Source organism: Salvia miltiorrhiza, chromosome 4, assembly GCF_028751815.1.
Source record: "Salvia miltiorrhiza cultivar Shanhuang (shh) chromosome 4, IMPLAD_Smil_shh, whole genome shotgun sequence".
Lineage (NCBI taxonomy): Eukaryota > Viridiplantae > Streptophyta > Magnoliopsida > Lamiales > Lamiaceae > Salvia > Salvia miltiorrhiza.
Genome location: NC_080390.1, coordinates 32,405,192 through 32,431,090, shown reverse-complemented (window position 1 = coordinate 32,431,090; position 25,899 = coordinate 32,405,192). Strand labels below are relative to the sequence as shown.

The 25,899-nt window shown below is 35.9% G+C and overlaps 1 protein-coding gene, 1 long non-coding RNA gene and 1 pseudogene across 3 annotated transcripts; all 3 read left to right on the top strand.

Annotated features, from left to right (window-relative positions):
* Positions 1-1,104: 1,104 nt before the first annotated feature.
* On the top strand, positions 1,105-5,293 carry LOC131019967 (uncharacterized). The gene is made up of 3 exons (XR_009100561.1): positions 1,105-1,393; positions 1,905-2,040; positions 5,106-5,293. It is a non-coding gene; the product is annotated as an uncharacterized LOC131019967 (long non-coding RNA).
* Positions 5,294-12,934: 7,641 nt separating this feature from the next.
* Positions 12,935-14,997, top strand: LOC131023316 (uncharacterized; annotated as a pseudogene).
* A 2,772-nt stretch (positions 14,998-17,769) lies between these two features.
* On the top strand, positions 17,770-21,847 carry LOC131019966 (protein EXECUTER 2, chloroplastic). 2 transcript variants are annotated; one of them, XM_057948605.1, is made up of 11 exons: positions 17,770-18,247; positions 19,078-19,194; positions 19,270-19,335; positions 19,525-19,631; positions 19,723-19,804; positions 19,914-20,606; positions 20,693-20,819; positions 20,893-21,059; positions 21,146-21,220; positions 21,287-21,379; positions 21,469-21,847. In XM_057948605.1, exons 1-11 carry the CDS (start codon positions 17,885-17,887, stop codon positions 21,568-21,570), a joined length of 1,992 nt encoding a protein of 663 aa, XP_057804588.1. In that variant the 5' UTR covers positions 17,770-17,884; the 3' UTR covers positions 21,571-21,847. The 2 variants fall into 2 exon arrangements, with proteins under 2 accessions (XP_057804588.1, XP_057804587.1); XM_057948604.1 differs by having other exon boundaries at positions 17,772-18,247; positions 21,287-21,847.
* The last annotated feature ends 4,052 nt before the right edge of the window (positions 21,848-25,899 follow it).

Below are 25,899 nucleotides of genomic sequence, written 5' to 3'. Positions count from 1 at the left end.
TGGCGCTAAAATCTCCATTTCCAATTAATCCCATTTTTCACTCTTTTAATTTAAATTTCAACATTTCATTTAAATTAAACATTCAACATTTTATTAATTAAAATTAAATAAAGATTGCATAAATTTAAATAATTAAAATAAATAAAAATTACATAAATTTAAATCAATCCTCTACACCTCATCACGTCCTGGGGCATGCTATTGTGCAATGCTAATTGAGCCTCCGACATATTCGAAGTGTCTGTATTGAGAATTTTGTAATCGAGCTCTCACAGCCTTGCCTCAACTTCTTTGGCTCGCACGTCGGCTTTTTTGGATTTTGCCTCGGCGATAGAACCAGTTTGAATGGCATGTTTTTTCATGCTCTCGGCGACATGTTCAAGTGTCATATAGTACGCCGACTTGTCCGACGATAATTCCTCCTTCTTCCCTTTTTCTTTGTCGCGCTTCGCCGCTTTCTTGCCTTGGGCCGCATCGTGATGCTCGGCTCCGAGGATGTTGTAGTGGCCGCTCTGTCATATCCCTTCGACTTCTTGGAGGAATGAACATCCTCGCCCTGAAGATGCGAAATTTTGACATTCGCACAAAATATGCCAACATTTGATGTACTTGAATCGAGCTCCATGGTTGGATTCTAAGATTTCTTGCGCGGCTTCACTGATTTGGTCGTCACTCATCTCGCTTCCCCAATTGCCTTTACACTTGTCGTACATCGCCTCCCAAACTTTAACACTCTTTTGAACGCGTTGAAAGTGGGATTTGATAAGTCAGAACTCACGGTGAGTAGTTCCCGGTGGCCTTTTTGCGTTATATTTTTCTGTGATGCTACCCCAATATTCGGGAGCCCTTTGACTATCTCCCAATACGTAGGGGTGAGCAAAATATCCAAAATTCGAATATCCGATCCGATCCAATCTGAAATTTAAACTTTGGTTCGGATTAATCGTGTCTTCCATCAGATCGAATTCTAAGTAATTTTTGGATCTGCGGATCGAATCGGATCGGTACTTTTAAAATCCGAATTGTATTTATAATATATATATATATATATATATATATATGTATATATATATTAATTTGAAATTTTGAATTATTGAATATGCTAAAAAGTAAAACCTAAACCTAAACTAATTCAGCGCCTCAAATTTCAACTTGCAGCAGCGCTGCACCGCTTCTCTCATCGTTCTCTCCACCACCGCGCGGTCCAAGCTGCCCCACCCCGCCACAACAGTGCCGCACCGCTTCTCTCATCGTTCTCTCCGACTCTGCGCTTGCAATCCCTAGAGCAGCTCGAGGCTCGAGCGCCGCAGATCTGCGCCTCTGACCTCAGAGTTTCAGACGTCTCAACTGTTGTTCCCTACCATCGTCATCGGCACATCATTCCTTCAGGCTGGTAGGTTCGATTTTAGCTTTTTAGTGAACCTCAATAATTAAATCCCATCTTATGTTGATGCTTAATTATGAGTGTGTTTGCCTTGTCATTTGAATATTTGAAATTCTGAATCGAAATGCATACATAATGAGATAATGACAATTAAATTCTAAAACGGCTTTTTCCCTTGTATCAAAACAAGAATGTAGAAATTTGAAACACGTGCAGCCGTATATGTGTTCGAATTTTAATTATTTTATTATTTGTAGTTTGTTTATATATAGTTTGTTTCACAAATCACAACAGTATGCGATTGGTTCTTGACTTCTCTCGGACGTTTATTTTCTGTCATAGTTTCATCTCATAATAATTATTTGATTCAGTTCTCCAGTTGGACCAACTCTAGTCTCTTCTCTAATTTCCATCTTAGATTCTTCAGCGTCAAGTTGCAATGTAAATTTATATTCAAGATTTCAAAGATTTTTGTTGCAATTTATCTATCACTAATCTAAATACATTTTTTCTTTTGTAGATGGATGTAATTGAAACATTTGGAGATACATCTAATGATGCACCTGAAGATACACCTGGGATACTTCTCATGGTGGAGGTGATGGACCTACCCAATCCACGCAGCCTAAGAAGAAGAGAAAAGCTATAGAGAAAAGGTCAGAGTGTTGGGCTTATTATAAGAGTGTTGGGCTCATTATAAGATGTTCATAGATAAAGATAAGAATCAAAAAGCTAAATGTGTGCATTGTGGGGGTATATTTGGTGTTGATTCTAGGAATGAAACCACTACACTTAAAAATCATTTGGCTAAGTGCAAAAGGTTTTCAAGTGTAGATATTAAGCAACCACAATTGATTTTACCATCTGGGCAAAATTCTTCTCTTAGTAGTTTGAGTTTTAACCAAGAAGAGGTTAGAAATGCCTTAGCTTATATGATTATTGTTGATGAGCTACCCTTTAAGTTTGTTGAGAGGGAGGGGTTCCAACACTTTGTTTCTAAGGCTTGCCCAAATTTTCGAATTCCATCTAGATGGACAGTCGCACGTGATTGCTTTAAATTGTATGAGGATGAAAAAAACTTTCTCATGGTATTGCTAAAATCCACCCATCAAAGAGTGTGTCTCACTACAGATACATGGACTTCTACTTAAAAAGTGAATTTCATGAGTTTGACAGCTCATTATATTGACAATGATTGAAAATTGTACAAAAAAAATATCAATTTTTATCCAATTTCTAGTCATAGGGGTAGAGACATTGGTTGAGAAATTGAAAATTGCTTGCATGATTGGGGAATTGATAGGGTGTTCATTGTTATTGTTGATAATGCTTCCTCCAATGATGTTGCATTAGTTTATTTGAAAGGATGTATAAGTCAATGGGGGGAAAACATTAGAAACTGTAACCACATGCATATGAGATGCATTGCTCATGTATTCAATTTAGTGGTGCAAGATGGTTTGAAAGAGATTGGGTCTTCTGTGAAGAAAATTAGAAATATTGTGTGATTTGTTAGACATTTAGGCACTAGAATGAAAGGTTTAAGAAATGTTGTGAGCTAGAGAAAATATCAAGTAAGAGTATGTTTTCCTTAGATGTTCCCACTCGATGGAACTTGACATACTTGATGTTGGAGGCTGCAGTTACATTTGAGAAAGCATTTTCTAGGTATGATGTGCTAGACCCCTCATATGCAATTGATCTTGAATCTGATGGTGGGGTGCCCGGTAAGGTTGATTGGATGAAAGCCAGGAGGATGTTGAATTTTTTAAAGATCTTTTATGAGGCAACTTGTAAGATTTCTAGATCTTTATATGTCACATCTAACCTTTTTCTTCATGAGATTTACAAGGTGCAAATTTTGTTGCAAGCCTTTATGGAAGGTAAAGATGGTGAATTGAGTAAAATGACAAAGAACATGGAATAAAAGTTTGATAAGTATTGGGGAATCCGAGGAAGATGAATAAGGTGATATTCATGGCTGTTGTTGTTGATCCTCGATACAAATTAAAATGGGTGAAACTTGCATTGACCAGTATGTATGATGTTGAGTTGGCTAACTGACTCATCCAAAAACACCTAGCGGATGGACTCGAATTTATACGAGGTCGTCCTAGGGCGGTAAGGTGACTCAAGTCGTCTCTCAAGGAAGGCTTAGCAGGGCTTCGATCGTGCTACTCACAGGAAACAGGAAAGGAAACCTAAACACTCTAATCGGGTAGTTGGGTCTGACACTCTCTCTTTAAATCTAGGCGTAATTAAATAAAGCTTGTAAATTTATCTAATGCAGAATCAACAGAAAGCATATAAATCTATCTAGGCGAAAATAGGAAGCAGATTAAGAACGCAGGGAACTAATAAACCTAGGGTTCTAGCTAGCAATCTAGAAAGCATTAGATAATTCAATAAATCATAAACAACGATTATCTAGGCGAGAATAAAGAACAACTAATTCATCAAGTAAACTCGAAGCAACAATAATCTACGCAAAGGAAATAAACTAGAATTCAATCCAAAGAAAACATAAACTGAATTCTTACAGCGAGAACAATCCGAAACTTCAATCCGATGTAATGAAAACTAACATGATCTTCAATCTACAAGCCAAAAGATGTTTGTTGATGGTTTAACTACTCTAAAACTAAGAGAAAACAAGTGGAAATCGCCTAGGAGGCTGCTGGGGTCGAGAATGGTTCCGAAAACCCTAAAAATCGACTTTAAAATGGAAAAACGTAACTGCCGCCCAGTGACGGCGGCCGCCGTACGGACGGCGCCCGCCGTGATACGGCGCCGCCGTCTATGCCTTTCGCAGACTGCAATGCGCAGCGTTTTTGTTTTGGTCCGTTCTCCCTCGTTTCATGTCGGATTTTGGATCCGTTTTCGCCTACGAACTCGTATCGAGACGAACTTCGATTCTTCTTGAGACCAATCAACTAAATTCTGACTTTATTTTTTGTCCACATATCAATCAATTTGAACATAAAATCCTGAGACAACAAAATTAGCACAAAAGCTCAAATCAATCAACTCTTGAGTGAAAGAGACCAAAATAAAAGTCAAAATAAGTCGTAAACACCCACAAATTCATCACAAAATAGGGCTAAACACTAACTTCATCGCAAAAGAAGTTGAGAATGAATTGGTTGACATGTGTGGTGATTACAAACAACCAGTTGTTATGGAAAAGGTTGATGAGCATGGGCAGATAGAGTTGCCAAATGCTGAACTTGAGGATAATGATCCGTTAAAACATGCATGGAAGAAGTTCAAGTCCATATATAAAACTTTTCACCATAAGGATGGAAATGATATTCATCAGTTTCTTAAAGAAGATACCGAAAGTGGTGGGCCAAAATTTGATACCTTAGCATGGTGAAAAGTGAATGAATCTAAATATCTCGTACTCTCTCAAGTGGCTCGTGATATTCTGGGTGTTTCTATCTCAACTGCAGCATCGAAATCGGCATTTAGCACGAGAGGACGAGTACTCGATCCATTTAGGAGTTCACTAGGTTCTAAAGTTGTGGAGTTTTTTGTTTGTAATCAAGATTGGCTTCGCAAGTCCCCTGATTCGGTTAATGTTGAGGAAATTTTTCAAGATGTTGAAAAAATGGAAGAAGATATTTGAAAGTTTAAACTAAATCTTTTGAATGCATTTAAGTTATTGTTCTTAATTAATTAGTTTATTTTGTTTAATATAACTTTATTTTTTCTTGTGTAGGTATGTAAAAGTTATCATTGCAAGCTCCAACAAATCCAACAAATTAATCAATCTCCATTATTTGTTGGAACTTGGAAGCTTAGTTAGAGATGAATGATTATATTGAGTATTATGCTATGTAAACATTAAAACATAGAACTATTTTGTTATGTGTTGATGACAGATGGATATGTTGAACCCTTTTTTTTATTGTTGGCAGTGAATGGATGAATGAATGACTCATTATTTAGGCTTTTAATGTGGTTGTAAATTGTCTAATTTGTTAGGTGTATGTATTTCAGATTTTTTTTTTTGTCTTTTCGGATTTTCGAATTTTTGAAATTTGTATGTATTTCGGATTTTTTCGGTTCGGATCAGATTTTATCCGAAAAATTTGGATTTTCATATTCGGATCTACGGATTATATGGTTCGGATTGGATTTTATTTTCTTCAAGCTTCGGATTTTCAGATCGGATCAAGCAAAAATCCGATCCGTAATCCGAATGCTCACCCCTACCAATATGGAGTTGTGGGTAGCCTTTGCCCACAACATTCATATGAGCTCCGACTCAGCGGAGGTGTAGCCACTACGGGATCCCTTTGCAACCTTCGGCTTCACTTCGTCGGCAATAGGGGTAGGTTCGCGGGGGTGGAACGTTGTCCACCTCTAACGCGTTGGACGCTTAAGAGAAAGGAGCAAACCCCATCATCGGGTTGGTAGTCGGAATGACCGCATCTTGAGAATACTTCTTGAAAATTTTATCAAAACCTTCCTCCATTCCTTGAAATTGATATGAAATTTAGAGAGTGAAGAGAAATTATAGAAAGATTGTAGAATATGTGAAAAAGAAGAAAAGAAAGTGTAAAATTTATAGAAGAAAAAAGGGGAAAAAAAAAACAAATTGCAACGGTCAAAGGAAAAAGAAAAAGAAAAAAGACACAAAAAAATTGATCGTTCGGTGGTCTGCAACGGTTACAAACCTGAATTTATTTATTTATTACAATTTTTTTAAATCACGTGTGGCATTCACGCGCCTTCTCTATTTCTCTTCATGCCGAAGCATGAAGGCTCATGCCTTCCTCGAGCCAACCTATACCGCCAGCCCTCCACCACTTCCTACATGCCAGGTCGATCCAGCATGAATTTTTGGGGCTGGAGATGCTCTAATATGGCCATAAGTATCATTCGTGTAATACTACATAAGTGAGTATATGGCACTAATGACACTAATATGGCCATAAGTACTATTCGTGCAGCACGCTGAATGGAGAATCTAAACCCTAAATGGGGAATCTAAACTCTAAATGATAATCTAAATCCTAAATGGATAATTTAAACCCTAAAAGGGTAATCGAAACCTACGGGGAAGTGTTCAAAATGGTCATATAATTGTACTCATCTAAATATTATCAGCACACATGTATATGACACTAATGTCACTAATATGACCATAAGTATCATTCGTATGGCACTAATTGAACTAATATGACCATAAGTATCATTCGTACAGGACTGAGTATATGGCATTAATGGCACGCCATGTGTGCCTAATTCGCGCGCACACCCGAATCTGACCCTAATCTGGTCCGTCCTAATTAAGGGCAAAACAAACCTAAAACGTAAAAAATGGCCAAATATTGTGTTTCCTTCTTCAGAATGGCCATGCGAGTATATTGTTTCATTTTTTTTTCATGTTTATTACTTTGCTTCTGAAAATTAGTATAATACTATCTTCGTCCATAAAAAAATTATTTTGCCATTTTTAGACGTTCACAAAAATTAATCTCTTTTTATTTTGAAACTTTTTATTACATGATGTGTCCTTTTCTTTACTCACAATATAATTAATTATTACTATTAATACTATTTTTTAAGTGGAACCCTTTCTCCACTCACAATACACTTAATTATTTTAAGTGTCGTCTCTTTCTTGGACAATTTTTTGTGATCAAAGGGAGTAAGACTTTTTGTTCCAAAAGTTTGTGAAATGTATTTTGATTCAATATTAGAAACTCAATATTATAAAGTTACACACATCATTTAACTTTTTAGTGTTTTTAATCCAATACTTAACATAAAATGTTTAGATGTAAAAATTAGAAAATGATAATCATTTAACAAAAATGTGTGCATTTTTATATCTCTAAAAGTTTCATATTACTAGTTATTATACAAGTTGATGCTGAAATGTCACTTATTTATGTATGTATCGATTTGTTATAAATATAATATTGTCAAAAGAAATACATTAGTTAATTTTTTTAATAAATTTTCAAACCTAACTAGCTCGATGGGTTAGCCCAAAACCCGAATGTTTAGGGTTAGAATTGAAAATTTTTAATCTATTTTTTTCAACTAGATTAGTCCGCATTCGAATAACCCGACAATCCAATAGGACTGGCTCGAAACTTGATGGATTGGCCCGATTGACATCTCTAATTAGTATATACCAGCTTCTTTTTTCTTTTATTAAATAGGATCAGCAATAATTTTCTATTTTCTTCGTGGTGACTCAAACTTCTAGCCTATTAGTTGAAAGAAATCGTCTTATCAATTGAGTTGTGTTTCATTGTCTCCGTATATACCAACTTTATTGTATTTTATTTTACATTTTATTCTTTTTCTTTGTTGACGCTCTATGATTTTGTCAAAAGATTGCACGAGCTTTTCTTACAATACACTTAGAATGCCGACAATTTTTAAAAATAAAATTGGAAATTGTTGAAATAAAGTGATAATTTTCCTAAATAAAATTAATAGTTTTACATACTTATTTTAATTGTTATGAATATAAGTGATAATCTTTAGTGGGAATTATCACATATAGCCATTTTTGTTAAAAACATAAGTTTTATAGCCCTAGTTTATAATAGATAAGTTATATAGCCATTTTAGGCTTAAAAGACTATAACACCCTTTGACGTTTTTGAAACTTTGAGTAGTCGATGGTGTACTCGATGGAACCATTGTGTACACCATCGAGTAATGAAAAAAATGAAGATTTTCTACAACACTATCGAGTAATCGAAGTACTCGATGGTGTACACGATGGCACCACGAGTACTCGATGGTGTACACGATGGCGCCATCGAGTACTCGATGGTGCCATCGAGTACACCATCGAGTACAAAAAAGTCAAAGGGTGTTATAGTCTTTTAAACTTAAAATGGCTATATAACTTATCTATTATAAACTAGGACTATAAAACTTATGTTTTTATGAAAGAGGGCTATAATAAGATTTCCCTCTAATTTTTATGTGCATATTTGAGGAGATAGTATCGTGGGTGTGCATCTACAATATGATTTCAGAGATGCAGCGCTTATATGGCATTGAGATCAATTACAGCTTCGCTCTCCCAGCAAGAAATATTACGATTGGAATGACGTGTGGTGATTTCGATAACTCCTATCAGATGCTCCCGTCATATTTGTATTTGCTGAGATTGAGCAATTCCAATACGTTATATGAAATTGAGACGAATACTGATAGCGAGTTCCTGCATATGTTTGTTGCTCTTGGACAGAGTGTGGCAGCCTTTGAGAGTTACTTGAGATTGGTCATCATTGTAGACGGGACCCATCTGATGGGAATGAACAGAGGCATTTTGTGTGTCACTGTTACGAAGGATGTGAATGAAGGAGTGTTTCCTCTCGTAGTTGGGATTAGTCCAATTGAGAATGATGAGTCTTGGACTTGCAATTGTTTTTTCTACTGACTAAGGAGTTGCTTTGGTAAGTCTGATGATCTTTTAATTGTGTCTGATCAGCATAAGAGCGTCAGAAATGTTGTGGAGTGTGTGTATCTGAATGTTCCGCATGTGCTGTGTTATTACCATTTGCAGAAGAATCTTGCACATTATGGGTTGCATGTAGCTGCAATTTTCAAAGCACAACGACATATTCCTAGATCAGAGAATTTTCATAGGAGTTTTTCAGCGCTCAAAGTCCTCAAAGTCAATGCGCACAGACATTTGGACACTATTGGGGTCGAGCGATGAGCTATGTCGAAGTGTCATGTACGACATACGAGCTTCATGACTTCGAATGCTGCTAAGACAATTAATAGTAGATTGTTATGGGCACGACGCCTTCCGATTTCCTCATTGATCGAGTTTTATAGAGCTATTGTGGAGAAATAGTTTGATGAACGATGAGCAAATGCTGCATCAAGATCACATGAGTTGACTGAGGAGGTCGCGTCAAAGTTGCAAGTCGTTGTTGAAACAGGTCGCTAATTGATTGTTCGTGGGATGACGATGTATATGTTTATAGTTGAAGAGGAACATGCATCCTATGTTGTCGATCTTGAAAATCGGACATGTGAGTGTTGTTAGTTCCATCTGGACGAGATTCCATGTCGTCATTCTTATGCAACTATTAGGTACGTTAATTATGAATATTTGAATTTTTTTATGTTTATCTCATTCTATATGTGGTATTATAAGGTATGTTTTTGTTTATTTTATTAGGGGTGCAAGTTTACAAGTCATTGACTTTGTTGGGCGATATTTCAAACATGTGTTATTAGTCACTTACATGCCTCAATTTGTGTTTGTGCCACATCCGATATATTGGGAATATGATGTGCTAGAGATGATATCAATATATGTTGTGAAACCCCCCGTCATCACACATCAAGTAGGTCGCCCGAGGATGAGCAGGACTCGCTCGGCTATTGAGAGTTTGTCTAGGTCACGTCGTCAAGTATACTCACGTTGTATGGGACAAGACCACAACAGATAGGGATGCACATCGTCGCTAGCATTGAACTTGAATGTGCCAGTAGATGAGAACGAGGATGTCGAACAACCACCCATTGCACGAAGGCGACGTAAGAAGAAATATGGTATTTGTAGGAGTGAAGAACATATTAGGAATGCATGTCCTATGCGGGCGAATGAATGAATAGAACTATTGTTGTTTGGTGATGATTTTAATTGCTTATGTTGTTTGAGACTGATTTATGTTTATGTTATTGTTTGATATTGTTTGGTTTCATTATTTGCTGTTGAATTGCACATGCATGGAAGTCAAGAATTGCAAGTGCATACACACCACAACTCAACGAGTTCTCTTGGAGGAATTGCACATTCTCGGGCATCATTACAAACTTCATGAAGTTGTCATCACTCTTTGCATACTTGTTTAAGTTGTTTGACCAATAACCCACAATATGCAACAGTCTAGGCATCAAGCAAGTGATCGACTTCATCGCAGTCTGTCTACGATCTTTGACTCCTTCAACATGGGATAGTGAATCATAGACCTCGATTGTCCATCGGGCGATAGAAATTACCACAGTGCACCAATGACTACAGTGCCACATTCAGATCAAAACCCTGTAGGGATAGTCCAAAGTGCAATCCCATCACCAAACAGAATTCAACGTGCCCAAAACATATATTGTGTCCACTAACATGGAACCACTTCTCTCATGCACCAAATGACGGGTCTTATAACCTAGTGAAAGAAGCTGGTGCAATACTGCATTGGCGCTCTATTCCCTCTCCAAATTAATTAAATGGCCAAACGGACCACATTCAAATTCCTCATAATGCCCGTAGCGCTCCAAACACGTCCTCACATCTTTTAGTATAGTTATTCGGATATAGTGATTAATACATCCCAGAGAACTTTGCATGTGTGGACGTAACCAAGTATACCGAGGAGGCTGCAATGAATGATAAATTATTAGAATCATCAAACATCAATGAAAAATAATCAAACGGTGCACAAATCAAGAACGAACTGTGTCAAACCAAGCACACAACAACCTAAAACCTATATCTAGTGATATAAAACATGCGTACAATATCAAATAATACAGAAAAATACAACTTGCACACCATTAAGCTAACTGTGTACAGGCGAGCAACCATGCACGGTGAAATCAGTCACGAATTAACTGAAAATTACACAATTAATGCATATAAATACTATAAAACTTAGTTAAACACGATTTCATAAGATTACGTAAACCGTGCACGGATGAACTAAGTGTGCCCGGAAGAACTCAGCGTGCACTGTTAAATTGTGTTCAAAAAAATAATTTTAGTGTTCCCAATATACACTCATTGCATATAACATCAAAGGCATCATAAAAATATAACTGATACACAAATAAAACGCAGTCGTGTACTTAGGAACTAACCGTGCACGATTAGTTCAAAATAAAATTTTAATCCCTAATTTTCTATTCACGCTTTAGTTCAAGTACGAAATTAACTATACAATATTTAACAACATTAAAATTCAACGTTTTAAATTAAATATCATCGTCCAAGAAAGAATTCTCACCGCAAGCAGCGCTGGATATAGTTTTTTTTCCCTTGAATTACTGCTGGGAATTGACTGTTGTCTCTACTGTTCTTCTTCTCTCTCATAGTCTGATTGAGTATCACTATCACTCATTGTTAATTTAATAAAAAGAATTGACTAAATTAAGGAGTTCACGACTGCTCTTTCTTTCTTTATGTATGGATTGCACGGTAGTGTAGCCGTGTTTGGCTTTAAGGAGTTCATGGTATGTATTGTAGGGTTTTTGTTGGTTCAGTTGTGTTTAGCTTTAGGGAAGAGAAACAGAGAAAGAGAGAGAGAGAGAGAGAGAAAAAAAAAGGGAATAACTTGAAAATGATAGAAGATTTTTAATTTGACTAATTTTCCCACTTTTTAGAAACTATCGATTTTCTTTAAAGTTGTTGAGCCAAAAAAATCACCTATATAAAAATGCAGGAATTTACGTGGTTCGATCGTAAAGATCTACATCCATAGAGGGCAGGCCCGTACCTGAGGGCATGCTCAACATGCTGCCGCATAGGGCCCAATTTTTTGTTTATATAATATACATATATATATATATATATATTATTTTTATTTAACAATAAAATATGATTACAAAAACATATGCAGTAGTCGAAAAGCCTACTAAACAAAAGTGAATCAAAAAGCTATTAATTGGAGCCCACTTTTGGAGGCCCATTAATTAAACAATTACAACTTAAATCCTAATAGGAATTAGGAACATGTGTGTTCCATAGATATCAATTGGGAATAGGCGTGAAATCAATTGGGAATAGGCGCGGTTAGGGTTTTTCTTGAAGTCTGTTTTTTTCAATTTTCTCCAATTTTGAGTTTTTACGGCTGATTCATGATAGTGTGGGAAAAGCGTGAAGAGAATTGTAAACTTGATTGAAGCTTTCAAAAACATTAAAATAAGGTAATTATTTTTTTTCATGTTGCTTTTGTGTTTTTCTTTTTCTTCTTCTTATTTGCATATTTTTTTTAAGTGTTCAAATACTCAAGTATGAATTATTTAGTGAATTAAATTCATTCATATATTATTTATGTAATCGAATTAGATTTATGGCATCAAAATTCAACCATGTTCTCTTTATCTTATTATCTTAGATAATTGATCAATATAATGGTTTTGTTGTGATACAAGATGCCTCTTAAGTGTATATATGGTGCTCAAAAGAGGAAAAGGAAACAAAGGGAGGATCAATTAATTTTAAGTCAAGTTGGTGATATTAATAAATATTTTAAGCTTGGCAGCAAAAAAGAATCATATGAAGAAGCAACAGTAGTGGAATATCAAATTGAAGAGGAACTTGAACAAGAGAAAGTGGTTGAACATATTGAGTCACAATCAATTGAGAACGAGGAAGTGACCGAAAAAGTTAAGATTGAAAGCTTGATTCATAATTCAGAATCTCTTTTACTTATAAATTTGCAAGATCCTGCAAATTGGAAAAATATTGATCAAAAGATGAAGGATTATCTAGTTGAAATGGTCCACAAAGAATTGATGGTGTAGTATATCCTGCCAACAAAAATGGTAGACACTTTGAGTCATCACAGTATATAAGGATTTTACCGAATGACCAAAAAGATAACAGGAGATGGCTAGTTTACTCAACTTCTTTGGACCGAATCTTTTATTTTTGTTGTAAGCTGTTTGCAACTAAACATACATTAAATAAAATTGGACTTCTAGCTACCGATGGATTTTGTGATTGGGGAAATATGTACACTCGTCTCCGGAGCCATGAAAGGAGTAAGGAACATATTCATAGTATGGCTAGCTGGAAAGAATTGGAAGATCGACTTGGGCAGAGAAAGACAATAGATGAAAGTGTTCAATTACAAATCGACAAGGAAAAAGAGCACTGGAAAAAGGTGTTGAGAAGAATAGTTATAATTGTCAAGCGACTTGCTAAAAATTGTTTGCCTTTTCGAGGAGACAATGAGAAGCTCTTTGTAGAGAACAATGGCATCTTTTTGCACATGATAGAGATGATGGTTGAGGTTGATCCAGTACTAGAGGAGCACCTTCGGCGTGCTAAAACATGTGAAATACAATATACATATCTTAGTCCCAAGATTCAAAATGAATTTATCTAACTTTTAGCAGGTGAAGTCAAAAGTGCAATCATAAAAAAGGTGAAGCATGTAAAATATTATTCCATTATACTTAATTGTACTCCGGATGCAAGCCATGAGGAGCAAATATCTTTAGTTATACGATGTGTGGATGATTCCACAGACTCGCCAACTTTAGAAGAATTTTGGAATGAATTTTTTAAGGTGGATGATACTTCTGGACTCGGGCTTTCGGTAGAGCTCATTGAAAAACTTGATCTTGATGTGGATGATATACGAGGTCAAGGGTATGACAATGGATCAAATATGAGTGGAAAACATAAAGAAGTACAAAAAAGATTACTTGAGTTAAACCCTAGAGCTTTATATACTCCATGTGGTTGTCATAGTGTTAATTTGACAATATGTGATATGGCAAATAGTTGCAGAAAAGCTAGAAGCTTCTTTGGAGTGATACAACGTGTCTACACATTGTTATCTTCCTCTACAAAGCGCTGAAAAAAATTTAAAGACCATGTTGTTGGACTCAGAGTCAAACCATTATCACAAACTCGGTGGAAAAGTCACGTTGAAAGTGTTAAGGCTATAAAAGAGCAAACAGTACAAATTCGAGATGCTCTACTATTTTTAGCCGAGAAAAGTGAAGATCCCAAAATGCAAAATGATGCTGAGACCTTAGCAATAAACGAGCTCAATAATTTTGAGTTTTTGCTTGGAATGGTGATTTGGTATCTGATGCTACAAGCAATCAACAAAGTGAGTAAATTTCTCTAATCTGAAAATGTAGATGTTGAAATTGCTATTACACTTTTGCAATGACTCATTGCCTTTTTTGACGACTTTAGAGAGCATGGGTTTCATCATGCCATGGATGAAGCTAAAGCAATGGCAAGTGAACTGGGTGTTGAAGCTATATTTCCAGAAAAACGCATCATCAATAGAAAGAAAAGATATGATGAAAGTGGTAGTGATGAGGTCAAAAAATCACCAGAGGAATCTTTCAGAGTTGATTATTTTCTCTATATAGTTGATCAAGCCCGCTCTACACTCCAAGAGCGGTTTGAAAAATTTAAGGAGTATGAACTTGTTTTTGGATTTTTGTTGAAGGTGGAAAAGTTGAAGACTGAGTCATGTGATAGTTTGTTGAAGTCTTGTCTGAATCTTGAGCAATATTTGAAGTACAATGGGAATGCAAACAGTAGTGGTGATGATCTATGCACATAATTATTATGCTTGTAGAGCTATTTTTCGAATAAAATGTCAAGAGCAATAGATGTCCTACGATTTTTGAAGAGGGTGGATTGTTTTCCAAATGCTTATATTTCCTACAAGATTTTATTAACCATACCAGTTACAGTGACATCAACTGAAAGATCTTTCTCCAAGTTAAAATTGATTAAGACTTATCTACGATCAACTATGTCGCAAGACATGTTGAATGGGTTGGCTATGTTATCAATTGAAAGAAAATTGGTTGATCAGATAGATTACACAAACTTGATAAATACTTTTGCATCTAAAACTGCAAGATGTGTTGTATTTAGATAAAGTAAGAAACTTATTCCTATTTTGAACTAATTGTTGTTGTATGTTCTATCAATATTTCATACTCCCTCCGTCTCACAAAAACATGAACGTTTTTCCATTTTAAGGTGTCTCACAAAAACATGAACCTTTCCATTTTAGTACATCATGGCCCACCACTACTTTTCCTTAATTAATTCATTACTCTCACAACACCTTTTAAAGTGTGACCCATTTTCCACTTACTTTAACTCTCAACTGACATTTCTTAAAACCCGTGCATTTCTCTTTGTTCATGTTTTTGTGAGACGGATGGAGTATTATTTATTTTTTCTCGAATCCTAATATTTTTGTCCTTTTTATCCTTGCTAGATACACAAGAAATTGTGGGGATAGATTGCATTCAATATTGTTTCTATGGTTAACAATATTATAAGGTACTTATTTACAGAGCTTCGTCTTATGATAGTTCTTTTCATCATTTAGATCATACCGTTAGTGTAGAATTCTTAGATCTTAGTAACTTATCTTTTCTTCTCTTTTGATTAAAAACTCTTTTGAATAATTGGTTAAAAAGGCTTATGTTAATATATTATCGTTGTTTCGTTAATATAAAAAGAAAAAATTATAAGGGCCCATTTTTTAATTTTTGCTTAGGGTCCTGTGAGATACGGGATCGGCCCTGACAGAGGGTTTCCCACTGTGCTTTGTGTGTGTTTACATTGTACAGAGTTGTTCCTTGAATAATGAATATTATGCCTCTATTTATAGGCAAAATATTAGGAATTCTAGTAGAAATGTGACTTCTTTTAGACTTATAATAGGACTATAATTATTTGTATTTATCCATATATTCGTGGTAATCTCATTCTTTATCAGGTATTTGATAGTCTTCAAGATAGCTCTAAATCCCGAAAAATCAGGACTACTAGACCATAAACAGCGCTCTTATCGTTGGATTGGCCTTAATCTCCCGATTTTCAAGGGATGCATATTTTTGTCCTCATCAAAAGTGAGACAACCGATTTTGCTATTATTTGAATAAATATATTATGTTTTTAAATAAGTTAAAAAGTATGTGAAAAAATTAAGGATATATTTGTAACTTACAACAAAATGGCTACAAAACTCATAGTTTTATGGAATAAGATATAAAACTTATACCTTTTATTGATTTGACTATATATAAAGTTGAGCCTAAAAATAATTTATTTAATTTGAACATAAAATACACACGCACACACACACACACACACACACATATATATATATAGGGGAGGGCTAAAATAAAAATATTTTTTAAAATATAAAATATAAACAATTTTCAGTACTTAGATCATCAAGATCCACAGTTGATTCGTAACCATGTTGGATGAATTCGTGGTCCTGAGTTCGAATCTCAAAGGTAGCAAAAATTTATTTTTCACAATTCGTAACCCTGTTCAATGAATTTATACATGTTCTACATAAAATTCGTACATTGAAAAATGTTTTATTTTTATTTTAAGAATTGTTTTCACGGTAGAGAGCAAAGACCAAATCCTGTGCGTCGATCTTGCTTAATCTAACGGTTCATATAATTTCATGATTTGATTTTTCATGTAATTAAATATTGGTTGATTAAATCCACTGAAATCTGGGATCACGTTGAATAAATCCCGGGAATTCCGAAACTTCCTGTTCTGGGACCTGATCCGTCAATGAACATAATATGTGAATATTATTATGTTTGATTTGTTTTCCTACGAAAATATCAACGAACATTAGTATGTTCATTTATTTTTTTACGAAAATATCGACGAACATTAGTATGTTCATTTATTTTTAATGAACATATCAACGAAAATTAGTATGTTCATTTGTTTTTTTACGAATATATCAACGAACATTAGTATGTTCATTAGTATTTTCTACGAACATATCAATGAACATAATATGTGGATGCATTATTTACGTAACAGACTCTTCATCAAATTAATATTCCATAAATAAAAGATTTGATTGCCTATATCTATGACAATTAACGAAAATATCAAATCTTCACCAGATGAATCATCACCCTTGGATATACCAAGATCGACGCACAAGATTTGGTCTTCGTTCTTCGAATTTTTTATGGTCTCCATAGAACTCTATCATATATATATATATATAGGGTCCCCTGATAGAGAATAAAGACCAAATCAAGACCATTCATTGAATCCCAATCAGCGATCCAGATTGCATCCGAATTTAATTTGTCATGTAAATAAAAATAGGTGATTAACATTGATTTAACAAATCCCGGAAATTCCTCTCTTCCCATTCTGGGACCTGATTTATTTCGACGAACGTTAGTACGTTCATTTGTTTTTATACGAACAAATCGAAAATATGCATTTTAAATTTCACCATTTATCAATTACACTGCTTAAAACTTCTCAATTTTATTATAATTTTTTTTTATATTGTATCAATTTTATTATTGAAATTTTACCCCAGTAGTTAAATCTTGATATAAAGTGTCAGTCGGATGCCCTATTATTTTACTTAAATAATAATTTTTAATATATATTAATATTTCATTTTAATTTTTTTAAAACAACTATTTAAAAAATTAATATTGATTGAAAAGATTAAAAAATTGAAATAGAACTGATAAATCTTAAAAATTATTAAAAGTTGTGATAAATTGGATGTTTTTTTTTAGACAGATAAATTGGATTGTTAATCCAAAGGAAAAGGCAAAAAGCCCTCTAAAAAAAAAAAGAAAAAGAAAAAACCATAATTCCTGTCTCGTAGTAGTCGTAGAAACAAAAAGAAGCACAAGAATTATCTTGTCTCCGATTCCATCATTCTATCCATAACCAATCTCTGTTACTCCCACACATACCCACCGCCGACGCTACACATGGCGGTTGCCAACGCTTGGGCTACGACGGGACACTCTGCCGTGCCTCCGCCGCAGCTCCGCCCCTCCTCCTCCGCCGCTTCCACCGAAAACCTCACCCCTCTTTTGAAGAAGAAGTTCTCACCCAATTTACCCAATAAGTCTATCATCAGAAGAAGCAGGAAATCTAAGCTATTCTGCCACTGCAGCAGCGATTTTCAAAACAATAAGAATCACAGTGAGAGTGGCAGCAGCGATTTGAGTTCTTCTTCGAGTTGCTCTTCATCGTTGTGGGCGCCATCATCCGTGGATTGGGATTGGAATAGGTGGACTCGCCATTTTTCTGAAATTGAACAGGCGGAGAACTACGCCTCTGTTCTAAAGGTTCAATCTTTAACACGAATTGAAGGATGTTTAGATGTTTTTGAGTTGGAAAAATATGAGTTGGGTTCTGTTTTTGTTGCGTCTGATTGATAATTGGTTTGCAAATTGCTGTTAGTGATTGGTTTCGGTGCTTCAAATGGACCAGATTCGAATTTGTTATCAATTTATAGCAATTTTTTAAATTATGACAAGTCTTTGAATCTTGTGGAAAGAGCTTCTGATGCATTATACGCAGAGTTGCTGCTTTGGAAAGACAGTGTTAATTCTTATATCATGTGAGATCATCTGGATTCAAATTGCTTGAATTTCACATTTTTTACAAAGTCTTTTAGAAAATTCAATGTAGTGTAACCACTCCCTTACTAGCCAACTGATTAATTATCCAATGAATAAACATGTCTTTAGCACAAATCTTGTAAGGGCGTTAACTTTTGAGGATTAGCCTAGATAATAAAAATAGTCTAGGCTAATCCCTTGTTACTAAGATGGATCCCAAGGCCCTTGATAATTTCTATTATTTGAGTTAATTTTGCTTGATTCCTATCCCATTGAAAGTGTGGGATTGGAGGTATCTTAGTAACAAGGATAAAAATAATCAGTCATGATCTTATCAATCATGATAAGTAAACTCCCCAAGAGTAGTTGTTCTATTTGGAGCATCTCAAAATGTGTCTACTTGGGAGAGGAACTTTGTTCAAAATTTAGTAGATTAATTTTGTCTATTTTTGTATGAATATATCTCAAGAAACAGAGTTCAAGGTATAGATACTACATAGTGGACACAGTCATATATGTGTATATATATTTATGTATATTGTTTTACTTTACAGTTCCAATTAGAAGAAGCAATAGAGAAGGAGGACTTTCAGGAAGCTGCTAAGTTAAAAATAGCCATAGCAGAGGCAACATCAAAAGATAGCATCGCTGAAATAATGTCGCAGCTCAAGGTAAACATAATGGCTGATGTGATTTCTCATACTTCTAATATTGCATATGATAATTTCTTTTCTGTTTTCCCTTAGAGTGCAATTGATGAAGAACGCTACCATGATGCTTCGAGATTATGCCGAAATACAGGAAGTGGGCTGGTAAGTTGTTACTTGTTAGCAATTATGTTCATCGGTTTTGATCATTAGAAGTTTTTTTTTTGTTTAAATTATGACGTTTACCCTTTTAAAAATCAAATTGCTCCCAACATTAGAAGTTATTCCTTGGCTTGCTTGTTGTTCAGTGAAGTGAGCAATTCCTGGCGTTGTAATTCGTATGATTTTCTGCAGGTTGGTTGGTGGGTTGGCTATTCAAAAGATTTGGATGATCCTTTTGGAAGAATAATTCGGATTACTCCAGGGACTGGCAGATTTATAGGCAAAACTTATAGTCCGAGGTAGTAATCTCTGAATTGAATTGAGAAAATTGTTTATTGGTTTGTAATCTTAACTCTAGTTTAAAGTCCCTGCTTTGGGTTAATATTACAGGCAGTTGGTCACGTCGTCTCCTGGAACTCCCCTATTCGAAATATTTGTGGTTAAAAATGACGATGGAAGATATAGCATGCAGGTGGTGTGAATTTTATAGAGTTCTGCATTGTTGGCTTAATCGTAAAACCAGTCATTTTCGTTTTCCTATTTAAAATCTTCTCATCTTAATTGTTTTTTCTCATATACAGGTTGCATTTCTAAAACAAACTAAAGGAATTTCGGCAAATTCAACTTCTTCATCTGACAAATCCACCAAGGGGGGGCTGTCAGCAGGTGAAGCCGAGAATACATCTGTGGTCGATGTCAAGCTGGAAGACAGTGAAGCAGAAAAAGGCGAAGGGAAGAGCATTGATTTGGAAGGGGCTGCTGAAGAGGGAATAAAGGGTGTTATAAATTTCCTCAAGGAAAAGATACCCGAACTGAAGGTTAAAGTAATGAGAGTCGATGTCACTGAGGACATAACTGAGGATACTTTGAAGCAGTTCATCGAAGAAGACAGTGAGAGCAGAACCGGCAAGGATATAGAAGAGGATGCTACCGAAATAGATAGTAATCAGCTGGATCGGGTTTCTGCACAAGGAGATAGCGACACAATGGAAGATGGAAACAACTTAGACATGAAGCTTTACATTGGTGGGGTCTTACATAACAACGAACAAATTCCTAGCAAGGATGAGTTCATTCGTGTCCCTGCTGATATTAAAGATATGGAGAGGGATTCTTTTCTGTTGCATATTCCTAAGATAGATCATGATAGTGACCCCGAAGAAAATGTCGCATCTAAAGTTAAGGTGGCTGCGATAGCTGCCCAAAGTGTTTCCGATCTTATGCCTTCTGATATTGCCAAGGCTTTCTGGAGTTCCGAGAAAGTTTCTCCTAAGGTATAAGCAAAAAGGAATTTAGTAATCTTTCCTAAAGTAGGCAATAACATAACTGATTATAATTTTTTACTCATGACTATGTACAGATTTCCAAAGATGTACGTGAAATCGTGAAGCTTGCAGTCGGCCAGGCACAGAAGCGGAATAAGCTGTCCGAGTACACAGATTTTAGTCGAATTACTGCACCCAGTGGTGATTTAGATCCATTTGAGGGTGATATACCTATCTCCTCCGATCTCTTGTATGTCGATTTTGAAGGGAGATGCTGACTTGCCATTTCTTGCAGGTTTATACGTTGGTGCTTTCGGCCCTTATGGCACTGAAGTGGTGCAGTTGAGGCGCAAATATGGTAACTGGAATACGAGTAGTGACAAGCAATCTTCTGATGTCGAATTCTTTGAGTATGTCGAGGCTGTCAAGCTGACTGGGGATTTGAACGTTCCTGCTGGCCAGGTATGTTGTCTGGGTTCGTTTCCGCAGTTAACATTGCTTACGCATTGAACTCCTAGTCAAGTGATGGTGTCATTGCACACGTGCAGGTAACGTTTCGTGCTAAAATAGGGAAGGTTAACCGTAATGCCAACCGAGGAATGTACCCACATGAACTAGGAGTGGTAAATCCTCTCACTCAAACCCAATTCTAACTTCACTAGACTGATCATGTGACCTTCTCTCTCCAGCTTGCAAGTTACAGAGGCCAAGGAAGGATCGCAGAATTCGGATTCCGGAATCCCAAGTGGGTCGAGGGCGAGCTTCTTCAACTGAACGGCAAGGTAAGATCCACCCCGTCACAGCTCTCACCAAACACGAATTTGATCTTGTCACGATTTGCTTCTTCAATTTTGGTTTTGCAACAACACAGGGCTTGGTGCCATACGTGAAAGGTGCAGACCTCGGCTTCCTCTATGTTGTCCCCGAGCAAAGTTTTCTCGTGCTGTTCAATCGCCTGAAGCTACCGGAGTGAGGCGACGCCTACAAAAACCCGATACACCACCGGAGTTAAGTGTGTTTTTTTTCTTTGTTTAATTATTAGAACAATTTTGACCCTACATTACACGTGTTTGAAATAAGCTACTCTATAGTTACATATAATCTTATACTTGTTATGCTTATACCTATTAGGAAATGTCATCTTGCTCATCTATATATATGGAAGTACAAGCGTTGCTCAATGCATGCTAGTACTGGCCTAATGGTAGAGTGGTTAATATTTGATAATAAAAAATTCATGTTCGAGTTCACGTTCATGCAGTTTCTAAAACTTTATTTAATCGCACGAGCCTAACACACACTTGAGGTGCGCTACGCGCCATATATTGCATGCATGCATGCCACTAAAACATCATAAAGATTAAAGTGGGAAGGAAACCGTGTTGCCTGGCAACTTTTCCATGCACATAAAGTAGTAAAGCCTCCATTAAAATATACACTGCTTTTGCATCAAGTAGCAGGCAGAAAATTGCAAGACTTGCTTGTGGAAGACATCATGGCCCCACTAGTTGAAGGTAGTGGTGGATGTAGAAAAAAATCTAGATAGAGGTTGTATTTAGGGTGGAAATCGGGTCGGGTTCGGATCCTCTATTTGAAAAAATCTGGTATTCGAATACCTACCCATTCCGAAACCCGATTCTAAAATCAAATACCTTGATACTTGATTCTAAATTATCTTATCGATAAGGAAGTTTCGAGTCAGGTATTCGTATACCCTGAATTACCTTACCTATAGTGAAGTTGTAATTGGGCTGCCAGAAATCGGAGGAAACTCACGAAAGAAATAAGCAATAGCACAAACTTTAATTTATTCTAGAACAACAAAATTCTCACAAACCATCCACATACATGCAGTGGCGCCAAGATATCCTTTACTCAAAAAGGAATATTAAAACATAAAACAAAGCATCAAAATTGAATTGAGTATCAGCAAAAAATTGAAAGATTTCTAACATACCTGTAACCTGACGGAGCTCGGAAGAGGCGTGACTAGAGAAGAGGCCGAAGGCGGTGCTGCTGCTGCGCGGTCGGACTTCGGAGGCTCAGAGGTCGGAGCTGCGGGGCCGGACTTCGGAGGCTCGGAGCTGTGCATCTGGAGCTTCTAGCTAGAGGCGCGTCGGCAACAGGTCTTGAGGCGCGACTTTCGGCGAAAGGGGGTGGGACTTGGGAGTTAGGAGAAGGGAATCAGAGTACAGATGCAGGTGTGTTTCTTCAAGTTCAAATTGCATTTAGGGCTTATTATTACTTTATTTAATCAATTTTTTTTTTTGGATAATTTGGATATATTCGATACCGAATTCCCTTAGCTTCTAATACTCGATCCCGACCCGATACCGTAATTTATCGAATATTGGGTACCCTATACCCGATCGGGTATAGGGTCGGGTTGGGTATACCCAATACCTTATACCCTAATTTCTACCCTTAGCCAGGGCCGGCCCTTTAGTGTATTTTGTGGGGCAATGGCCCAGGGCCCCCAATTTTTGGGGGCCCCAAAATATTGGCCCAAGAATAGTATTATACCCATACCAAAAAAAAAAAAATTACTCTACCTATTTCTAACGAGTGAGGAGTTTGGAGGCAACAATTAAAAAAAAAAAATCTCTCTCAAACTCAATAACTCATCAACGGTCAAGAGGAACGGCTCTCATCTCTCAATCTCTCTCTCTCTCCTTCTCTTCGTACTCTCTCTCTCTCTCTCTCAATGCTCTCTGAACTCTCTCGATTCTCTCCGGCGACTGTACTCTCGGCTCTCACTTGCGCAGCCGCAGCAAGGCAGCAAACGTCTGTTCCTGACCTCCTGTTCCTGCCTGGCTGCGTTCTGCCGGCGCCGGTGCTCCTGCCGGAGGAGTGCTCCTCGCCGGGGCCCCTTTTTTTCCTCTTCGCCTAGGGCCCCTGGAATGTCAGGGCCGGCCCTGCCCTTAGCTGCACTTTTTAATTTTTATATTGATGATTTTTTAAATTAAAAATTAAAAAAATGTTTGGTGGGACTGAAGTTCTCCATTCCCCCTCGTCTATGTTTACCATTGGTTGGAGGTAAGGTTGTAAACAAGTTGAGTCGAATATTTGCAAACTCGAGCTCGACTCGCTTGATTTGAGTTTTGTCTTGTTGATCGAGTTCGGTTTGTCACCATTTGCCGAGGTTGAGTTTGGCTCGTGTGATACTCGATAATATCGAATTTGAAGTTGAGCTCGAGCTCGGCTCGTTAGATGTTCATATACATGATGTTAGAGCTTGAGCTCGTTAAAAACTTAGAAAAAACTTGATAAATGTTTAAAATGTGCTCTTGATCTTACTTAATATATTGCTCGAGCTCGACTTCGACTCGTTTAAGGCTCGTGTACTAACTCGATTGAAGGTTCGTGAACATGCTCGCAAATAATCGAATCTGAACATGTTCGCGAGCTCAACGAGCCGAGTGCTGTTAGGCTCGAGCTCGACTTGATAATACTATTGAGCTTAAAATCAGACTCAAGTTCGGCTCATTTATTATAAAATCGAGCTTCGGGCCGAGTCTCGAATAATTTGCAAGTAGCTCTGTTCATTTATGGTTCTAGTTGGAAGTCGATATGAAATTGTAGAGACGAAATATTATTTTTCCTCGATATGAATGGAATCGAGTGCGGCTATTAAAATGTAGTCCAAATTTAGGTAGCTTGAGTCTGCCATGGGAGGGGAGAAGCAAAAAGAATCCTGTGAGAAAATGAGGAGATTATTAGAAGACAGGAATCCAATAGCCAGGGATAAAGAGGGGGAAATTTTTTGGAAAAGGGCAGGAATTTGGATGACATCCAAAAAGAGATTATGTGAAAGAAAGAAATAATTTAAAGTGTTTTTGCTTAGTTTTTAAATGTTACTCCTTTCCACGTGTTTTAAATAAGTTTCTCCACTTTTTTGCTTTGTAGAAAAGGCTTATACACATTTGTCCATTAATAGTAAATTAATATATTATGGAAGCAATTATTGTTTTTTCCTTTGCTGAAACGTGAAATCAATTACTATTACATAGAATCCCATACTACTATATTTGTCTGATTAAAATAACACAAGTTTATATGAATTAGAAAAATCTGTTATTTTTATCGGACTAGAAAATGGTGTCTTTATTCTAACACAATAAGATAATACTATTAATCACTCCTAAGATAATACTATTAATTCTTCCTTTTGTTCTATCAATTTAGTCCTCTTTTTCAAAAAATATATACTAATTTATATGAAATTGCTCCATTTTGCTCTTATTTATTGTTTCATTATTTTTCACAAATATTCAATAAATTATTTTAATAAAAAATTAAGATAATTTAAATTAAGAAAATGAACTATATTTCGAAACACTTCAAAAAAAGTAGAGCATTAATTTTATTGACAGAGGGAGTGAGTAATATTGCATCTTTTTTTCTCTAGGGAAGTTCACGTCGGTATAGTCAACATATATAGAATATTTAAATTTTCTTAAAAAAATCTGAGAAAGAAAAACATAGTGGCAATCTATGTCATATCAAAAATGCTCTGAGTGTGGCTGAAAGTTAGTAAAAGCATAGTTGAACATGAAGACTGCTTTCTGTGTTATCTCAAAAGACAGGATTTCAGCACCACAATCTAAAGTTAAAGTTAGGTTTCATTATTTTTCTTTTCTTTCTATATGTATTATTAGAAAATTCTAAATGCTCCATTATTACTTAATCAAGAAGATATACATTATTCATTGTTACACTTGTCAACATATCAACCATTACAATTATATGGTGGTTACATTCCTGTTCTGTTTTATTTTACTAAACTAATAGGAAGTTTGGAGTTATGTAGTAATTTAAAAAATCACATGGAAAGTTATACTATTTGAGATGACTATAATCCAAAGTTTGGATCTAAAGTCGGGGAAAGAAAATTGGCGTTTGACATTAATTTGATTATTAAAACTTTATGTGAATACTGTGGTTAAAGATTAAAGTAATATAGTTTACTAAAATGACCCAAACAAAGTACTCCATTAAAGCTTAATTTGAGCTCCACATCTATATTCTAGTGTAATTTTGAGTCTAATAATCAAGTGAGCATTATTACCAAAATTTGAATAGAAATAAATTTGAAAAATGAATCGACTCAACAAACTTCGTTATTTTTGCTACCCTTTATGTGAAATTGGATACATGTATATGTTTATTTGATCATTTTCAAAAGAAAAAAAATGCTATATTTTTCTAATTAAGTTCCTATATTTTTAGATTAGATTAGAGCTGACTAAGAAAATTGAATATGGTCAATAATAAAATGTCCGAAGTAGTTTTAGTTTATCAT

Excerpts from the sequence above, each read along its gene's own strand:
- LOC131019966 (XM_057948604.1), top strand. The coding sequence starts at position 17,885 with ATGGCGGTTGCCAACGCTTGGGCTACGACGGGACACTCTGCCGTGCCT. Across the intron at positions 18,248-19,077 it reads ACTACGCCTCTGTTCTAAAG|TTCCAATTAGAAGAAGCAAT; the intron begins GTTCAATCTTTA and ends TTTACTTTACAG. Across the intron at positions 21,221-21,286 it reads ACCCACATGAACTAGGAGTG|CTTGCAAGTTACAGAGGCCA; the intron begins GTAAATCCTCTC and ends TTCTCTCTCCAG.